Here is a 21,033-nt window from a genome sequence, read left to right as displayed (position 1 = left end):
CCTGCTTTACCACTCACAAAGTTTCCCCCTGCAGGTGGGGACTGGGGGCTCAAACCTGGGTCCTTGCGCATTATAACATGTTTGCTCGACCAAGTGCGCCACCACCTGGCCCTTCATCTAAATTTTATAGGTATCTTCAATGACTCAAGTCCAATTGTAAGGAAGAGAAAAATAAAAATTAATCTATGGGACTACATAAAATTTAAATGCTTCTGCACAGCAAAAGAAACTACCACCCATGGGGGGTGTATAGCATAATTAATAACAACAACAATAATAACTATAACAATAAAAAAAGAAAGGAAATTAGTCCCAAAGTATAAGGTTTGTTTTGTTTCTAAAGCCAAAGTTTTGGAGGAGTCCAACATTATATAACTGATTAACAAGCTTGGTATTATATAGCTAATAAAACTGCACAGACGCTTACCCAGAACGCATACAGGAAAACCCAAGGCAGGGATGGGAGGTGACTACAATAATAATAATTTATTATAATGATATTATAATGAAACAAGGGGTCGCCTTGGGTTGTTTGTTCCTTCTTCTTTTTAAAGCTTTTGTTTATGTATTTATTAATGAGAAAAATAGGAGGAGAGAGAGAAAGAACCAAACTTCACTCTGGTACATGTGCAGCAGGGATTGAACTCAGGACCTCATGCTTGAGAGTCTAGTGCTTTAGCCACTGTGTCACCTCCCGGACCACGACCCTACGTCTTTTTTTTTTTTTTATAAAAAACACTTTATTGATTTATGAGAAAGAGCCAGACATCACTCTGACACATGTGCTGTGGGGGATTGAACTCGAGACCGCATGCTTTAGAGTCCAAAGCTTTACCACTGCGCCACCTCCCGAACCACCTTTTTTTTTTTTAATTTTATTTATTCATTCCCTTTTTGTTGCCCTTGTTGTTTTATTGTTGTAGTTGTTGTTGATCTCATTGTTGTTGGATAGGACAGAGAGAAATGGAGAGAGGAGGGGAAGACAAAGAAGGGGAGAGAAAGACACCTGCAGTCCTGTTTCACCGCTTGTGAAGCGATTCCCCTGCAGGTGGGGAGCCGGGGGCTCGAACCAGGATCCTTACACTGGTCCTTGTGCTTAGCGCCACCTGCGCTTAACCCGCTGTGCTACCGCCCAACTCCCGAACCACCTTTTTAAAAACAATATTTATTTATTCCCTTTTGTTGCCCGTGTTGTAGTTATTATTGTTGTTATTGATGTCGCTGTTATTGGATAGGACAGATAGAAATGGAGCGAGGAGGGGAAAACAGGGGGGAGAGAAGGATAGACACCTGCAGACCTGCTTCACCGCCTGTGAAGCGACTCCCCTGCAGGTGGGGAGCCGGGGGTTCTAACCAGGATCCTTATGCTGGTCCTTGCGCTTTGTGCCATGTTCATTCAATCTGCTGTGCTACCGCCCGACTCCCTGTTTTTTTTTTTAATAGAGGGTTAGATAGGAAGAGGAGAGACACCTGTAGTACAGGGCCAGCAAGCCCTGAAGGTACGGTTTTGAATCCTTGTCCTCTTGTATGGTGCCTTGTGGGCTCTACTTAGTGAACCGCTACTTGACCTCTTTTGCAGTAATATTTTTATTTTATTATTTTTTAAAAATATTTTCCACTTATTTATTTATGAGAAAGATAAGACGAGAGAGAAAGAACCAGACATCACTCTGGCACAGGTGCTGCTGGGGTCAAACTTGGGACCTCATGCTTGTCAGTCCAGAGCTTTACCACTGCCGCCTCCCAGACAACTGCAGTATAGTATTAAACAGAGAATACTATACAGGAGTAGAAATGAGTGAATGATAAATTCAAATCATGGTTGGATTTCCATAAAATGTTGAAAAAAAAACACCCAAAACTCGACTTTGGACAAATTCACTTTACTACTATTATATGATGTTATCATGGTACCTTCCTGGATATTAGAATTAAAGAATGGCATTTACAACACCAGGTAACTAGCCCCCTCAGAATTCCCCCGTGCTACAGGCACTTCTTTTTCATAACCAACTCTCCATCTCTTTAAGAAGTCAACCATAACTACGGAGAGAGGAATGCTGGGAAGATCCAGTTGCTCCATTCTTGGAGCATGATGGGAGAAGGAGGCGGAGACAAGGGCTGCGCACGCGCAGTTGACTGGGTCTTTTTTGCTATGGGAAGGGTCAGGAGTGTAAGAAAATAATCGTGGTCCTGGGCCAGAGGCCTTGTCTTTTTGTCCCGGTCGCCGCCAGTGCTCCCCCGGGAGCTGGGGGCGAGCAGGTAGAGCGCCGCTGGCAGCAGGAGCTTGGGGTCCACGCCACGTGAGGAGGCGGGCGCCAGGGCAGGGGCGGCGCTTGGAGGTAGCAGCGGTGGAGCTCGGGACTTTCCGCTGCAGGGTCGCCTTGCGTCCGTCCAATTGAATGTTGCCGCCGGCGCGTTTGTGCTCGGTGACGGGCGTGGGAATTATCGGTGGGGACGAGAATTTCGCAGCGAGAACGAGACTTCGAGGGAGAGAGAAGCAGCCTTAGGTTCTTACAACTGTGGCAAGTGGACCCGAGTTGTATTGGTCCGCACAGGCTTTTAAAGCTGCTGTCCTGTTCCCCTTCCCAGCTGGACACTTTGGAGGACAGCTTTGGGGGAGTTGCCTTTGTGTTTCAGGTTTTGCCTACTTCCCGGCTCGTTTTCCGTTAGGGGAAGGGAAACCGGTTCAATAGCTGCGGGAGTTTCTTCTTTTCCAAGGAAGGCGAAGGTGAAGCTGAGCACAGAGCAGCTCATTCCTGGGCAAGGTTCCCAGAGACCTTGAAAGGTGCAGGTGGTCCACTGTAAGTGGCAGGTGTTCCTGTGGGTCGCACTTAGACACCTTGAGATGATCCACGTGGGGGAGCCTCTGGTAAAGGATGTTAGAGATATGGATGGAGAGCTTGGTGTGCGCCACTTGGATCAATAGAGCTGAGTTAGGCCTCCAGTTCGCATTGTGATGGAGTCAGAAATGACTTCTGAGCCCTCCTGAGAGCGTGGCATTTACCTCTCTCATCTTGACCTCCTACTCTGATTCCCTCAGTAACTTTGAACGACTTAAAGGCCAGAGCGCTTGTCTTTAAAGATATTAGGGGCAGTGGACTTAATTGTTTTCTTACGAGAAAGTAGCTACTAAAGGAGCAGAAGGCAGGAAGAAGGGAAACTAGTTTTAGGAGTGACCCCAGAAAAGTTGTTTTTCAAAAGTTCATCCCAAAAGACCTGTGCTCGACACAAAATATTAAAAAAACAAAACAAAACACAACTTTATTAAGGGGTGGGGGAAGGAAAGAAGAAGCCTGAGTACCAATGACTTACATCCTGTTTTAGGAGTTCAACTTTTCATTACCAGGAAGAAATCACTTATTTTTAAACTGGGGACTTTCTCTATAGAAAAACATTGTCATGAAAGAAACTATGGATGGTGAATGTGGCAAGGCAGTGGCACCACAACTGGGGCTTCTGGACAAAATAAAAGAAGAGCCTGACAATGCTCAAGTAAGCATTTCATCTTTATTTACACTTTTGAAATTCCTTTTATATCTGGTGAGTTCAAATTTATAGTCAGAAAGCTTCTGGCTTGCAAATTAAAAGTGCACAAGTAGATCTCCAGCCCTCTTGCTGCCAATTAGATGAGTAAATAAGTTCCTCTGCTCTTTCAATGAAAAAGAAAAAAAATCTTGCTAGTTGTATTTCTTTCTATAAAAGGTAAGTATTACTTATTTTTTTCCCGCCACCAGATCACTGCTAAGTTTTGGTTTATTGGATCTGGGTCCTCAGAGCCTCAGACATGAGTCTTGTGTTATTTTCCTGGACCCTATATTAACATTTTTCCACTTTGAAAAAAAAAAATCTCTTACATCTGATAGTAGTTTCCTTCTATTCTGTTATATTATGGTCTACTTTATGCCCCCTTCTCTCTCAATTTATTTTCTTTTTCTTTTTTTTTTTAAAAGACTTTATTTATTTATTTATGAAAGAGATAGGAGGAGAGAAAGAACCAGATACCACTCTGGTACATGTGCTGCTGGGGACCGAACTCGGGACCTCATGGTTGAGAGTCCAATGCGCCACCTCCTGGACCACCCCTCTCAATTTCTGCCTCTCTCCATCCAACAAATAAAAAGATTTAAAAAAAAGAGAGAGGGAGAGGAGAGAGGGAGAACTGGAGCATTACTCTGGTACATGGGATGCTGGGGATTGAATTCAGGCCTCATACCTAAGAGTCCAATGCCTTATCACTGTGCCATCTCCTGACTCACAAAATAAATATTCTTTTTGAAAGCTTTTTTTATTTTTTTTTTAATTACTTTTTTTTAGTATTTACTTACTCCTTTTTGTTGTGCTTGTTTTATTGTTGTAGTTATTGTTATTGATGTCATTGTTGTTGGATAGGACAGAGAGAAATGGAGAGAGGAGGGGAGATGGGAAGAGAAAGATAGACACCTGCAGACCTGCTTCAGTGCCTGTGAAGCGACTCCCCTGCAGATGGGGAGCCAGGGGCTGGAACTGGGATCCTTGCACTGATCCTTGCATTTTGCACCACCTGCGCTTAACCTACTGCACTACTGCCCAACCCCCAAGAAATATATTCTCTTTACATCTTTATTATTTAAAGCCTTATTTATTTATTTTTACCTTTTTATTTATTTATTTATTTTTAATTTCTTTATTGGGGAATTAATGTTTTACATTCAACAGTAAATACAATAGTTTGTACATGCATAACATTCCCCAGTTTCCCATATAACAATACAACCCCCACCAGGTCCTCTGTCATCCTTCTTGGACCTGTATTCTCTCCACCCCACCCACCCCAGAGTCTTTTACTTTGGTGCAATAAGCCTTATTTATTAGTGAGAAAAAGAGCCAGAACATAACTGGCACTAGCAATTCCTTGGATTGAAGTTGGGGCCTCATGTTTGAAAGTCCAATGCTTTATCCATTGTGCCACCTACTGAGCCAAGGACAATATTCTAGACAGAATAATCTGCTTGTGGAATGACTCTTGATGGGGGCCAGGTGGTGGCACACCTGGTTAGGTGCTCACATTACAGTGCACCAGAACCCACCTGCAGAGGGAAAGCTTCATGAGTGGTGAAGTAGGCCTGCAGGTGTCACTCTATGTCTATATATATATATCTGCCCCCCCCCCCCAATTTCTCTCTGTCGCTGTCCAATAATGAATAAATAAATAATAGAATTTTCAGAGGCCTGGTGATGGCACACAGGCCTGGTTAAGCACACATAGTATGAAGCACAAGGACCTGTTCTAGGTTCTTGATTCAAGCCTCAGCTCCTCACCTGCAGGGGGGTCACTTCACAAGCGGTTAATCATGTCTACAGGTGTTTATCTTTCTCTCTCCCTCTCTGCCTCCCCCCCAGTTTCTTTCTGTCTTATCCAAAAAATAAATAAAATCGAAAAAATGGCTGCAGGAGCAGTGGATTCATAGTGCAGGCACTGAGCCCCAGTGATAACCCTGGAGGCAAAAAAAAAAAGAACACTTAAGGGGAGTCGGGTGGTAGTGCAGTGGGTTAAGTGCAGATGGTGCTAAGCGCATGGATCGACTAAGGATCCAGGTTCAAGCCCCCGGCTCCCCACCTGCAGGGGAGTCACTTCACAGGTGGTGAAACAGGTCTGCAGGTGTCTGTCTTTCTCTTCCCCCTCTATCTTCCCCATTTCTCTCTGTCCTATCCAACAACAACATCAATAAACAATAATAATTACAGCAATAATAATAATATATATATATAAAAGGACACTTAAGTTGAAAAGATGCATAGTTCTTTTGAAGAACTGCAAAGTTAGATGTAGAACAAAAAATAATGAAAATGGTAGCAATCTAACAAGTGGTTTTAATATGTTAATATGTAGTATATATCATGTCACAATAATGGGTAACATTAGAAATACTAATTTACGGGCCAGGTGGTGGTGCACCTAGTTAAGCGCTCACACTATAATAGTGCACAAGGAATTGCATTCAAGCCCCTGCTCCCCACCTGCAGGACGGAAAGCTTCCAGAACGGTGAAGTAGAGCTGCAGGTGTATCTCTGCCTCTCTTCCTCTCTATCTCCCTCTCCCCTCTCAGTTTATCTCTGTATCTATCCAATAATAAATAAATACATCTTAACAAAACAAAGATGTAAAAAAAGAGAAATTAACTTACATGATATGATATATAGAGAAAAATACATTACTAAACTTACTCCCCACCCTGCCCTCCCCACGAGGTGGGGATAGACCCCAGTGTTACAATACCACGAAAAAGGGGGAAATTCATTAAATCTTTTATATTACTTTATTTATTTTACCAGAACACCAATTAGCTCTGGATTATGGTGGTGTAGGGCATTGAACCAGGAACTTGGTAGTCTCAGGCATGAGAGTCTCTCTTTTATTTATTTATTTTTTGAAATAATAAAAAAAAACAACTTATTTTCTCTATGGAGTTATATCAGTGATAATTGTACTATTCTTTACAGTTTTTAACATTTTTTATTTATATAAAGGAAACATTGATCTTTTTTATTTTTTAAATTTTTTTAAATTATGTTTATTTATTGGATAGCTACAGCCAGAAATGGAGACGGTTGGGGAGATTGAGAGGGAGAGAGAAAGAGAGACACCTGCAGTACTGCTTCGCCATTTGCAAAGCTTTTTCCCTGCAGGTGGGGACCGGGGGCTCAAACTCAGGTCCTTAAGCACTGTAACATATGCGCTCAATCAGGTGTGCCACCACCTGGTCCCTCTTTTTTATTTTTTTAAATTATCTTTATTTATTTATTGGATAGAGACAGCCAGGAATTGAGAGGAAGGGGGAGATAGAGAGGGAGAGAGAGAGACATCTGCAGCACTGCTTCACCACTTGTGAAGTTTCCCCCCTGCAGGTGGGGACCTGGGGCCTTGAACCCAGGCTCTTGCACATTGTAACATGTGCACTCAACCAGGTTCACCACCACCTGGTCCCGAGAATCTCTTTGCATAACTATTAAGCTATCTAACCCTGCTCTATTTTTTTTTTTTTTTTTGGCGAAAGTTATTGCTGGGGTTTGGTGCCTACATGATATCTTCACTGTTTCTGGTGGCCATTTTTTTTTAATTGAACCTGATAAATCACTGCATTATATATGTGGTGCTGGGGATTGAACCTAGGGTCTCATGCATGTAAGAATCTGAGCCATCTTCTTATTTCCACCCCCACCTCCCTATATTATTACTTTGCCCCCAGGGTTATTGGTGGGGCTTGGTGCCTGCACTATGAATCCACTGCTCCTGGAGGCCATTTTTTTCCATTTTGTTGCCCTTGATGTTGTTGGATAGGACAGAGAGAAATCGAGAGAGGAGGGGAGACAGACAGACACCTGCAGACCTGCTTCACTGCTTGTGAAGTGAGCCCCCCTGCCGGTGGGGAGCTGGGGGCTCAAACTGGGATCCTTACGCAGGTCCTTGAGTTCTGCTTTATGTGCACTTAACCCATTGTGCTACTGTTTAAAATTTTTAATTAGTGATTTACAAAATTCCACACCATTCCCGCCATGAGAGTTCTGTGTCTCCATTCCCTCCATTGTAAACTACAGTGATACTCCCAAGGTCACAGACATGGGCTGACTATTATTTCTGTGTGTGTGTGTGTGTGTGTGTGTGTGTGTGTGCGCATGTGTGTGTGTGTGTGTCTGTCTGTCTAATATTTTTTTGTGGTCCTTCCTTTTCTTCCATTTTAAGTCAAAGCGACACCTACTACTACTACTGAATGTCTTTCCTTTTTTCCTCTTTTCTTTCTGGGTCCTGTGAAATTGGGATTCAGAGCCCTCAAGTCATCTTCCCCTAACAGAAATTCTTTTTGGGGTATAGAAGGTAAGTTTTTGACTTTTGAGGTGTTTTTGAAGGTGATTGTGATTAGAATATTGGGAAGATGCCTTTCTACGAAGATGGCACCGAAAGCAAAGAAGGAAGCCCCTACCGCTCCCAAAGCTGAATCTAAAGCCAAAGCTTTGAAGGCAAAGAAAGCAGTGCTGAAAGGTGTCCACAGTCATAAGAAAAAGAAGATCCGCATGTCACCTACCTTCTGTTGGGGCCCAAGACACTGTCGCTCCGAAGACAGCCCAAGTATCCTCAGAAGAGCGCCCCCAGGAGAAACAAGCTTGACCACTATGCCATCATTAGGTTCCCCCTGACCACGGAATTGGCCATGAAGAAGATAGAAGACAATAACACACTTGTTTTCATTGTGGATATCAAGGCCAATAAGCACCAGATAAAATAGGCTGTAAAGAAACTCTATGACGCTGATGTGGCTAAGGTCAACACTCTGATCAGACTTGGGAGAGAAGGAGGCATATGTTCAATTGGCTTCTGACTACGATGCCTTGGATGTTGCCAACAAAATTGGGATCATCTAAACTGAGTCCAGCTGCCTAATTCTAAATATAACTTTTCACTGTATATATTAAAAAAAAAAAAGAATATTGGAAAGATGAAAATGACAGTTTTTTTTTTTTTTTCCTCCAGGGTTATTGCTGGGGCTTGGTGCTGGCACTCCAAATCCACTGCTCCTGGAGGCCATTTTTTCCCCATTTTTGTTGGCCTTGTTATTATTGTTATTATTATTGATGTTATTATTGTTGGATAGGATGGAGAGAGGAGGGGAAGGCAGAGAGGGGGAGAGAAAGACCTGCAGACCTGCTTCACTGCCTGTGATGCGACTTCCTTGAAGGTGGGGAGCCTGGGGCTCCAACTGGAATCCTTACACGGGGCTTTGCACTTCGCACCATATGCGCTTAACCTGCTGTGGTACCATCCGACCCCTGACGGAATTCTTTTTGCTTAAATTTTTAGCTCACTACACTCATCAGTTCTCTTTTTTTTTTTCTTCTAGGAATATGAACAAGCCCAAAAACCAAAGACTGAAGAAAGTGAACTGAAAATTAATGCTGTGTTTTCAGTCAGTGAGAGCCCTATTAGTAAGTAAGAAATAGAACTATGTAAGTGGGGGTCAGGCGGTGATGCACCAGGTTAAGTGCATGTAGTACAAAGTTCAAGGACCAGTGTAAGGATCCCAGTTGGAGTCTCCAGCTCCCTACCTGTGGGGGCGTTTGCTTCACAAGTGGTGAAGCAGGTCTCTAAGTGTCTTTCTCTCAATTTCTCTCTGTCCTATCCAATAAAATGAAGAAAAAAAAAAAATCCATGCAAGCACTGAGCCCCAACGATAACCCTGAGCCCCAGTGATAACCCTGGAGGCCAAAAAATACAACTATGTAAGTTAAGTACAATTAACATATATATGTATATGATTTTATTTATTTATGAGAAAGATAGGAGTAGAGAGAAAGAACCAGAAATCACTCTGGCACATGTGCTGCTGGGGATCGAACTCAGGACCTCATGCTTGAGAGTCCAAAGCTTTATCACTGCACCACCTCCTGGACCACCAGTTAACATAGATTATGTTTTGAGTAGTAGAATTGAAGTAAAGTACTCCTTCATGCAAGTATTTTTGTTTCCTTAAGTAAAGTAGTGCTTCTCAAACTGAGTAACTGGTCTTGGGGATGCTTTGAAAGTGAAATTTAGGGCTATGGAGACCTTACAATGGCTGTGCAAATACCTGAGACTCTGAGATCCCAGGTTCAATCCCTGACCACTATAACCCAGAGCTCAGAAGTGTTGTAAAAAAGAAAAAAAAAAAAGAAAAGAAAAATAAATTGAGGGGCCAGGTGGTGGTGCATATGATGTTACAGTATGTAAGGGTCAGAGTTCAAGTCCCCAACCGACACTTGCAGATGGTAAACTTTACAAGGGGTGGAGCAGGGTTGCAGTGTCTGTCTTTCTCCCTCTATCTCACTTCTCTCTTGATTTTAGGCTGTCTGTATCTAATAAATAAAATAATAAGAAATTAAGATTGTATAAAAGTATGATGCATATTGTAAAGATATATTATTTCATGAAGCTGCTGTTTTAGTTTTAAAATGATAGTAAAATGTTCATACACAAATAAATATATTTCATATGGGTTATAATTTGAAATGTACTTTTTTAAAAATTTATTTCTTTATTGGGGAATTAATGTTTTACATTCAACAGTAAATACAATAGTTTGTACATGCATAACATTCCCCAGTTTCCCATTTAGCAATACAACCCCCACTATGTCGTTTATCATCCTTCATGGACCTGTATTCTCCCTACCCCCCACCCCAGAGTCTTTTACTTTAGTGCAATACGCCAATTCCATTTCAGGTTCTGTTTGGGACCCTCTGGGCTTCTTGAATCTTTATGTCTTTGGTGTTGTCTAGACTAGAGAAGTTTTCAGCTATTATGGCCTGGAGAATGCTTTCTTCCTCTCCTTCTCTTTCTTCCTCTGGTAAGCCAAGAATGCGTATATTGTTTCTTTTGAAGTCATCCCATAGGACTCTGTTGTTGTTTTTAGCATCTCTTAATCTCTTTTTGAGATCTCTTACTTCTTTTTTAGTTGTCTCTAATTCATCCTCAATCTTGCTAATTCTGTCTTCAGCCTCATTATTGATTCTATTCTCTCTGCCCTCTACTGTTTTCTGGAGTTCATCTATTTTGTTGCCCTGTTCTGATACTGTTTTAGCTTGTTCAGCTAGTTGCCTTCTTAGCTCAGCGATGTCAGCTTTCAGCTCTCTAATAACCATTAGATAATTAGTATTTTCTTCCATATTCTCATTTGTTGTTCCTGCATTTCTGATTACAATTTTTTCAAATTCTTTACTCACTCCTATTATTATTTCCTTAGCTAATGTTTGGATGTTGAACTCGTTATTTTGTGCTTCACCCTCTGGGGGACTTTTAGCTGGACTGTTGTCCTGGTTAGTTTCTCCAATATTTCTTCTTGTTGTTTTAACCATTTTATATATTATGTTATGAGTTTCCTTTCTCAGTACTTTTCAAATTACTGATCACTGTTGCCTGGATTGACTTGTGTCTAAGTAAGTTAATTAAAGGGTTCACAGTGGTGGAAGTTAACAGTTGTTTCAATAGTATTTTAGTCCCTGAGTTGGAGCTCAGTGGTTTAAAAGCCTCTTTTTTTTTCTTCCCTGTAGGCTATGGGAGCCTGAGGGCTTTTAAACTATCAATAGGCTTCTTAGCTTAATCAATGACTCCTGACCAAGAGATAAAGCAGGGTGTGGCAGAGACAATCCAGTGGTTATGTAAAGAGACTTTCACAGTCCCTCAACTATGCCACCAAGGTATAGGTCTTCTCCTGAGTTTCCTGGTTAGATTTCTGTCCCCTGATGTCCCTCCCTGTCGCTACTCCAGGTTCTGAGGGCAGTATCAGTGGAGACTCAGAGTTGCACTTGGTGAATCTCTGGGGAGTCCTTTCCTCCCTTCAGCTGTCCCCTTGTTGGTGGAGCAAACTGGAGGTGGTGTCTCAACTGTTAAACTGCTGGACTGTTAGCAGTCAGTTAATCTCTCCTTAGGCTCCTCTCTCCTCTCTGTCACCAGCCACACGTGTTTGTACTCACCGGTGATTTAGTGGGTTCCTGTGGTCATTCTAGTCCTGTCTTGTTTCGGTCCGGGTGGTCTCCTTTGGTATTCCTAGTTGATCCGGGAGAGGAGAGGAGAGAAAGCGATCTGCTGCTGCTCGTAGCTCCGCCTCTGGAAGTCTTCCTATATTATAAATTTTTTTTTTTTTTTACCAGAGCACTGTTCAGCTTTGGTTTATGATCATATGTGGGATTGAACCTGGGACAATGTATCCTCAGGCATGAGAGTCTGTTTGCATAACCATTATGCCCCTGCCCCTGGTATTTTTTATTTTTATTTCTTTATTGGGGGATTAATGCTTTTCAGTGGATAGCAAACACATAGTTTGTACATGCACAACATTTCCCAGTTTTCCACATAACAATACAACCCCCACTAGGTCCTCTGTCATCCTGTTCCCGGACTTGAACTCTCATCTCACCTATCCCAGAGTCTTTTACTTTGGTGCAATACACCAACTCCAGCCCAAGTTCTGCTTAGTGTTTTCTTTCTTTTCTTTTTTTTTTGTTTTGTTTCCTTTTTATTTTTTTAATTTTTATTGGGGGATTAATGTTTTACATTCGCCAGTAAATACAATAATTTGTACATGCATAACATTTCTCAGTTTTCCACATAACAGTACAACCCCCACTAGGTCCTCTGCCATTACAAGACCTGAACTCTCCCTTCCACCCATCCTAGAGTCTTTTGCTTTGGTGTAATACACCAACTCCAGCCCAAGTTCTGCTTAGTGTTTTCTCGTATGATTTTGTTTTCACCTTCTGCCTGTGAGTGAGATCATTCTTCTGTTTCTGACTTATTTCACTTAACATGATTTCTTCAAGTTGCATCCAAGATGGGCTGAAAATTGTGAAATCACAATTTAAAAAAAAATTTTATTTAAGAAAGGATTAATTAACAAAACCATAGGGTAGGAGGGGTACAATTCCACACAATTCCCACCACCCAATCTCCATTTCCCACCCCCTCCCCTGATAGCTTTCCCATTCTCTATCCCTCTGGTAGCATGGACCCAGGGTCATTGTGGGTTGCAGAAGGTAGAAGGTCTGGCTTCTGGAATTGCTTCCCCGCCGAACATGTGCGTTGACTGGTCGGTCCATACTCCCAGTCTGCCTCTCTCTTTCCCTAGTAGGGTGGGTCTCTGGGGAAGCTGAGCTCCAGGACACATTAGTGGGGTCTTCAGTCTAGGGAAGCCTGGCCGGCATCCTGATGACATCTGGAACCTGGTGACTGAAAAGAGAGTTAACATACGAAGCCAAATAAATTGTTGAGCAATCATGGACCCAAAGCTTGGAAAAGTGGAGAGGAAGTGTTAGGGAGGTACTCACTGCAAACTCTAGTGTACTTCTGCTTTCAGGTATATATTTTGCAGTAGTTTACGGATATGTGTGAACATATGCTCTCTCTCACAGAAACTGGTGTATATCTAGGTTTTGGGACTTTGTTAGAAAGTGAACCACCTGCGATGAAATTAGAGTATACTATGAAAGGAAAGATCTCACCCGAGTAATGAAGTTGAAGGGTTGTCATTCCACATGTGAAGTCTCTGGACACAGTCTGAAGTGAAGCATGTTGAGGTGGCAATCGTTGTGTTGGTTAGGTTGTGATCTGCAGATGCAATATTATTTGATATGGATTGGGAGAGGCATACGGGAAAGTGGGCATTATCCAATGGTTCCAGGACTGGGGGAAGTAGAGGCTCTATAGTGGAGATGTGAGGTTCCTGCTGTATTAGGGTTCAAAAAGACAATCGATAGTTAATGTTATCATCACATTATTTGGTAATTGGGTTAACTTTGAAAAGTCCTTTTGTTAGGGTTTGCTGTACAGTACCCAGTATCTTATATATAGCTGTGCTATTGGTTGCTGAAATCACAATTTTTTTCTTTTTTTAATTTTTTAAAATTTTATTTATTCCCTTTTGTTGCCCTTGTTTTATTGTTGTAGTTATTATTGTTGTTGTCGTTGTTGGATAGGACAGAGAGAAATGGAGAGAGGGAGGGGAAGACAGAGAGGAGGAGAGAAAGATAGACACCTGCAGACCTGCTTCACTGCCTGTGAAGGGACTCCCTTGCAGGTGGGGAGCCGGGGTTCGAACCGGGATCCTTATGCCGGTCCTTGTGCTTTGCGCCACCTGCGCTTAGCCCGGTGCGCTACAGCCCGACTCCCTGAAATCACAATTTAAAAAGAAATTTTTTTTAAATATTTATTTTCTCTTTTGTTGCTCTTGTTGTAATTATTGTTGTTGTTATTGATGTCGCCGTTGTTAAATAGGACAGAAAGAAATGGAGAGAAAAGGGGAAGACGGGGAGAGAAAGATAAACACCTACAGACCTACTTCACCGCTTGTGAAGTGACTGCCCTGTAGGTGGGGGGCCGGGGGCTTGAACTGGGATTCTTATGCCGGTCTTTCCACTTTGTGCTTTATGCCACCTACGCTTAACTGCCCGACTCCTGAAATAACATTTTTAATAGCTGAGTAGTATTCCATTGTGTATATATACCACAATTTAGCTACTCATCTGTTGTTGGACACACCTGGATTGCTTCCAGGTTTTGGCTATTACAGATTGTGCTGCTGTGAACATAGGCATACACAAATCTTTTTGGATGGGTATGTTGGATGGGATCCTTAGGATATATCCTCAGGAGAGGAATTTCAGGGTCATAGGGTAGGTCCACTTATAGCCTTCTAAGGGTTCTCCAGACTGTGGGTTGGACCAATTTATATTCCCACCAGCAACGCAGGAGGGTTCCTTTATCCCTAAAACCTCTCCAGCCTTTGTTGCTGCTATCTTTTCTGATGTATGGCATTCTCACAAGAGTGAAGTGATATCTCGTTGTCTTTATTTGCATTTCTCTGACAATCAATGACTGGGAGCATTTTTTCTTATGTTTCTCAGCCTTTCGGGAAACTCCTTGTTTTGGAATATTTATTGTCTCATTAATGTTGATTGAACTGCAAGACTCACGGCATTAGTCCTGAGAGGAAATGTATATATATTCTTACTGATACTAAAACTGATATTTATTTCTTATTTTCTGTTTTTATAGCCCAACAGCTGACCCCAGCATTTCACTTTTCTGCTGCATCATGCACCCCAAATATATTGGTTCCTTCAGTTCCAGCTGTAGCCCATCTGTTTTTTTGTTCTTATTGTAAAAAAATTCTTCATAATGGACAAACTGCATATCATAAGACAGGATCTACTCAGCTCTTTTGTTCTACACAGTGCATGACTGCCTGTTCTAAACCTGTCCACCAACCACCTCTTCCCAAGAGAACCTGCGCAAACTGCTTAAAGTATGAAATTCTTAATTACAATTTTTTACTTCACTAAAAGATGGATATATAATTTAATTCAAATGTGTTATTGATTCTTTAAATCTTTTTAGGAAATCCCATGGGAATAACCTTTTAGCTAACTGAGAAAATCGAGAAAGTATTGTCTAAAGTAGTTTTTCTTTTAGTTTCAAAGAAATAAACCAGTTTTAGGAATTTTAGAAATGTTCATGTCCTGTATCTGCTGACAACAATTATTTAACTTTATTTGTTACTGATGGGGGGAATAGCATAATGATTCTTCAAAAGACTTTTATGTCTGAGGCTCTGAAGTCCCTGGCTCAGTCCCCCATATCACCATAAGCCAGAGCTCTGCAGTGCTATAGTTATGGGGGGAAAAACACATAACTTTGAAAATTATTGAAAGATAGAATAAAATAATGTCACTCTTAAAATAGTACAGGGAAATTATTCATAGCTCTGGCATATGAAGTGATAGGATTGAACCTGGCATCTCATGTATGCAAATTCCGTACTCTTCTGAGCTATCTCTCTGATGTACTAGTAGTTCTTTTTAATGGCTATTTCCTTACATTATTTATTTACTTACTTTTTTGAGAGGTAGAGACCAAAGCATTATTCCTCCTCATATGCAGCGCTGGAGGTTGAACCTAGGACCTTGCATACAAGATTTGTGCTCTATCACAGAGCCATCTAACTGGTCCATCTTTCAAGTTATCATACTCATTGGAAGACTTGGAGTACTTCTGTTTTTCCTTAAGCACTTCACTGTTTGTTTGTTACAAGCAGCTGGCTGGGTATATTTTAAATAAAACTTAAGCTCAACATATCTATAAATTAGATGTTTTAAACTCCACTTTACACATAAGGAAATTGAGACAAATAATTGCCTTATTCTGTTACTCAGCTGATAAATAGCAGAACTAATCATCAAATCCAGGTTTCCAGATGCTTTATCCAGGGCCAGCCATTTTCTGCCATATAATAACTGTCCTTAGTAAGTATAGTTATTTTAGCTTACAAAGAGGAAGAAATTATAGTTATGAAGAATATATTTCATTTTGCCTTTGTTATTTATTTTTAGAGACATTCTAAATCCAAAGGATATGATTACAACCCAATTTGAAAGCTCTTCTAGCAAAGATTTCTGTAGCCAATCATGCCTTTCTTCTTATGAGATGAAGAAAAAACCTGTTGTTACCATATATACCAATAATATTTTGGCTAAGTGCAGTATGTGTCAGAAGAATGCTGATGTAAGTTAAATTTACTTTCATTGGGATTTTGTCCAAAGATTAGAGGTTTTTTTTTTGTTTTTTTTTTTAATGTTTGTTTTGTATGTTTTTCTTTCCTAGATTCGATTTGAAGTTAAATATCAAAATGTTCTGCACGGTCTTTGTAGTGATGCCTGCTTTTCAAAATTTCACTCTACTAACAACCTTACCATGAACTGTTGTGAGAACTGTGGGACCTATTGTTATAGTAGCTCTGGTCCTTCCCAGTTTCAGAAAGTTTTTAGTTCAACCAGTGTCACAGCGTATAAACAGGTATGAGTACCAGTCTGTTGCATTGACTATACAGGGAACAATGTAGAATGTGTCAACTCTTCCCATGAGCTCATTATAATGTGTGATTTACCTTCCAAAAAATTGGAGTAGATTCTGATACTATAAGGATTGATAGGTGAACTACAATCATTTAAAATCTATTTATTGGGGGTTGGGCGGTAGCAATGGGTTAAGCACACATGGCGCGAAGTGCAGGACAGGTGTTAGGATCCTAGTTTGAGCCCCCATCTCCCCACCTGCTTTGGGGTCGCTTCTCAAGTGGTGAAGCAGGTCCTGCAGTTGTCTGTCTTTCTCTCCGCCCTCTATGTCTTCCCCTCCTCTCTTAGATATTGGAATACTTTGGAACTTTTTATTGTAATCAATACAATGAGTTTATTTGGGGATTAAAATTGGAACCTCGGGGGTCGGGCGGTGGCGCAGTGGGTTAAGCGCATGTGGCGCAAAGCGCAAGGACCAGCGTAAGGATTCCGGTTTGAGCCCCCGGCTTCCCACCTGCAGGGTAGTCGCTTCACAGGCGGTGAAGCAGGTCTGCAGGTGTCTATCTTTCTCTCCCCCTCTCTGTCTTCCCCTCCTCTCTCCATTTCTTTCTGTCCTATCCAACAACAAACAACACCAACAATGGCAATAATAATAACCACAATGAGGCTACAACAACAAGGACAACAAAAAGGGGGAAAAATGGCCTCCAGGAGCGGTGGATTCATGGTGCAGGCACCGAGCCCAGCAATAATCCTGGAGGAAAAAAAAAAAATTGGAACCTCTGTGGTCTGGGAGGTGGCACACTGGCTAAGGCACTAGACACGCAAGCATGAGGTCCTGAGTTCAATCCCTGGCCGCACATGTACCAGAGTGATGTCTGGTTCTTTCTCTCCTATCTTTCTCATGAATAAATAAATAAAATCTTGAAAAATATAATAATAACAAAAAACTAGAACCTCATCCAGTGGCCTACCCTACACAACCTCCCAGGCCATAATTAATTTGGCTGCTAAATATACTAAATTTTGTCAGTTAATTGTTGCTGAATGACTTGGAATGATTCAGAAGTTGTTATTGGATGGGGGAGACAGCATAGTAGTTATGCAGAAAGACTTTCTTATGCTTGAGACTTCAAAGTACCAGGTTTAATATCCTGCACCACCATAAGCCAAAGCTGAGCAGTGTTATGTCCAGCGGCAGCGCAGCGGGTTAAGCGCAGGTGGTGCAAAGCATAAGGACCAGCATAAGGATCCTGGGTCAAGCAAGCCCCTGGCTTCCCACCTGCAGGAGAATCTTTTAACAAGCGGTGAAGTAGGTCTGCAGGTGTCTTATCTTTCTATCTCTCCCCCTTTCTGTCTTCCCCTCCTCTCTCCATTTCTCTGTCTTACCCAACAATGATGACATCAATAACAACAATAATAACTATAACAATAAAACAAGGGAAACAACAGGGAATAAATATTTTTAAAAAAGAATAATTTAAAAAAAAATTTCCCTTTTGTTGCCCTTTTTCATTATTGTAGTTGTTGTTGTTATTGATGTTGTTAGATAGGACAGAGAAAAATAGAGGAGGGAAAGACGGGGAGAGAAAGACAGACACCTGCAGACCTGCTTCACTGCCTGTGAAGCGACTCCCCTGCAGGTGGGGAGCGGGGGCCTCAAACCAGGATCCTTATGCCAGTCTTTGCACTTTGTGCCACCTGTGCTTAATTTGCTGCACTACTGCCCGACTCCCCCAAAAGTTACTTTATTTTTTTTATTACTATTTTTTAAGGAAAGGTGATAAATAACAAATAGTTTTCTCAACACACAAATTTGATTTATCTTCATTTTTCTTGAGTCATTGGTATATGACATTCATTTTTTAAAAGTGTCATTCCATTTTTAGGAGTTTTCATTTTGGCAGTCAGGTTACTACTTTTTTTTTTTTTTAGGTTACTACATTTATAGGAAAATCTATTTAGGTTATTTTTGCATGTATACTTTAAAAATCAGTTCTGTTTTGTTACTGGTATTGTGCTTTGTCTCATTACTCCTTTAACTGGAAAGAGTATATAGTAAAGCTTACAGTTTTTATTTTCCCACCATTTACTTCCTCATATAATTTTATTTTATTTTTCCAATCAGAGCATTGCTCAGTTCTGCCTACTAGGGATCAAACCTAGGACCTCTCATGTGTAATTCCTGTATACTCCTACTGTGTTGTTTCCTTGACCCAGCATTTTAAGATTATGTCACTGCCAGTGTAATAGAGTATAAAAGAGCCTGGATTTTGGAATCAGGTGAAATAAGTTTAATCCTTAAATTTCTGTTTTTCATTAAAAAAATTTTTTTTTATCTTTATTTATTTGCTGGATACAGTCAGAAATTGAGAGGGAAGGGGGTGATAGAGAGGGAGAGAGACAGAGAGATACCTGCAGCACTACTTCACCACTTGTGAAGCTTTCCCCCTGCAGGTGGGGGCCAGGGGCTTGAACCTGGGTCCTTGCACACTGTAACGTGCACTCAACCAGGTGCGCCCCCACCTGGCCCCTTCTGTTTTTCATTTTAATTTATATTAATCTAAACTGTTAACACAATTAAACTTTTTATTCAGGTAGGTTTTATAAGACTGTGTTTTGGGATCGGGTGGTGGCACATCTGGTTGAGCATACATGTTACAGTGCACAAGGATCCAGGTTCGAGCCCCTGGTCCCCACCTGTAGGGGGAAAGCTTTGCAAGTGGTGAAGCAGGGCTGCAGGTGTCTCTCTGTCTCTCTCCCTCTCTTCCCCTTCCCTCTTGATTTCTGTCTGTATCCAATAAATAAAGATAATTAAAAATTTTTTTTTAAAGTTAAAAAAAAAAGACTGTGTTTTAACATGTGTGCTCAACCAGGTGTGCCACAACCCAATCCCAAGACTATTTGTGTTGTGGTTGGGAAATGGTTAGACTCTCAAGCATGAGGTCCCGAGTTCAATCCCCAGCAGCACATGTACCAGAGTGATGTCTGGTTCTTTCACTCTCTCCCCCTATCTTTCTCATGAATAAATAAATAAAATATTAAAAAAGACTGTTTTAATTTATTTATTCCCTTTTGTTGCCTTTGTTGTTTTTATTGTTGTAGTTATTATTTTTGTTGTTACTGATGTCGTCATTGTAGGATAGGACAGAGAGAAATGGAGAGAGGAGGGGGAGATGGGGAGAGAAAGACACCTGCAGACCTGTTTCACCGCCTGTGAAGCGACTCCCCTGCAGGTGGGGAGCCGGGGGCTCAAACCAGGATCCTAATGCCAGTCCTTGCACTTTGTGCCACCTTTGCTTAATTCGCTGTGCTTCCGCCCAACTCCCAACTATATGTGTTTTAGAAGTATAATTTCAGACCTTTTTAAAATATCTTAACCATGGTCTGGGAGGTGGTGCAGTAGATAAAGCATTGGATTCTCAAGCATGAGGTCCTGAGTTCAATCCCCGGCATCACATATAACAGAATGATGTCTGGTTCTTTCTCTCCTTTCTCATTAATAAATACATCCTTTAAAAAAAAAACTAAAAAAAAAAAAAAAAAAGACATGTTAACCACACCACAACTACGTGTAAAGTACCAGTATCCTCCTAGCAAAGTCTGTTGGACCCCCTCTCTACTCTTTCAACCTACTCCCCTTTCCCAACCCCCTTGCAATTCAAGTCTAAAGGCATGTCTTCATTTATCTTTGCCTTTTTTCTCTTGCTTTGCCCCATATTATTGAGATCTCTCAGTATTTCTTGTAGGACTGATTTGGTAGTAATAGATTTCTTTAACTCTAGTTTGTCTGCATAGCTCTTTATCACGTCTTCAAATCTGGGTGATAACATAGTTGGGTAGAAAGTTCTTGGTTGTTCTGGGTCCATGCTCCCAGAGGGCTAGAGAACGGGAAAGCTATCATGGGAGGGGGTGGGCTATGGGGATTGGGTGGTGGGAATTGTGTGGAGTTGTACCCCTCCTACCTTATGTTTTTGTTCATTAATCCTTTCTTAAATAAAAAAAAAAAGAAAGTTCTTGGTTGGTGGTCTCTTCCACTCTAATACTTTGAATATGTCTACTCCACATTTTAAACATATCATACCAATTCTTTCTTTCTCTCTTTCTTTCTTTCTCTCTCTCTCTTTTTTAAGATTTTATTTATTAATTAATGAGAAAGATAGGAGGAGAGAAAGAACCAGATATCACTCTGGTACATGTGCTGAACTCAGGACCTTATGCTTGAGCATCCAGTGCCTTAGCCACTGCACCACCTCCTGGACCACCAGTGCTTTCTTTTATTTATTTATTTATTTTTAATATTTATTTATTTATTTCCTTTTGTTACCCTTGTTGTTTTATTGTTGTAAATTATTGTTGTTATTGATATTGTTGGATAGGACAGAGAGAAATGGAGAGAGGAGGGGAAGGCAGAGGGGGAGAGAAAGACACCTGCAGACCTGCTTCACCGCCTGTGAAGCGACTCCCCAGAAGGTGGGGAGCTGGGGGCTCGAACTGGGATCCTTACGCCATCTGTGCGCTTTGTGCCACATGCACCTAACCTGGTGTGCTACTGCCCAACTCCCAGTTATACTCTTTAGTTACATAATTTGTTAGGAATTTTCTTCTTAACAATTTTCTTCACTTTCTGACTTTGTTGACGTTTCCTTCCATTAAATTTCTCATTTCAGTGAGCAA

At 41.2% G+C, this 21,033-nt stretch overlaps 1 protein-coding gene and 1 pseudogene across 10 annotated transcripts in view; both read left to right on the top strand.

Moving 5' to 3' along the window:
• The first annotated feature begins 2,115 nt into the window (after positions 1-2,115).
• The window catches only part of ZMYM6 (zinc finger MYM-type containing 6), a 63,982-nt gene continuing 45,064 nt past the window's right edge, over positions 2,116-21,033 (top strand). For 2 of the 10 annotated variants that reach the window (XM_060205845.1, XM_060205840.1), the window contains exons 1-6: positions 2,363-2,429; positions 3,391-3,495; positions 8,877-8,961; positions 14,561-14,810; positions 15,895-16,066; positions 16,166-16,357. In XM_060205845.1, the coding sequence (XP_060061828.1) occupies positions 2,403-2,429; positions 3,391-3,495; positions 8,877-8,961; positions 14,561-14,810; positions 15,895-16,066; positions 16,166-16,357 (831 nt within the window). In that variant the 5' untranslated portion in view covers positions 2,363-2,402. Of the gene's footprint in view, positions 2,263-2,331; positions 2,452-2,477; positions 2,732-2,817; positions 3,496-7,791; positions 7,856-8,876; positions 8,962-14,560; positions 14,811-15,894; positions 16,067-16,165; positions 16,358-21,033 lie in introns of those variants that run through there. The other 8 variants (XM_007538888.3, XM_060205841.1, XM_060205844.1 and 5 more) reach the window with 8 other exon arrangements.
• LOC107523604 (large ribosomal subunit protein uL23-like) lies at positions 7,869-8,455 on the top strand (annotated as a pseudogene).

The sequence above is a fragment of the Erinaceus europaeus genome, chromosome 13, assembly GCF_950295315.1.
Source record: "Erinaceus europaeus chromosome 13, mEriEur2.1, whole genome shotgun sequence".
Lineage (NCBI taxonomy): Eukaryota > Metazoa > Chordata > Mammalia > Eulipotyphla > Erinaceidae > Erinaceus > Erinaceus europaeus.
The sequence above is the reverse complement of the archived record's forward strand: the minus strand, read 5'-3'. Positions and strand labels throughout refer to the sequence as shown.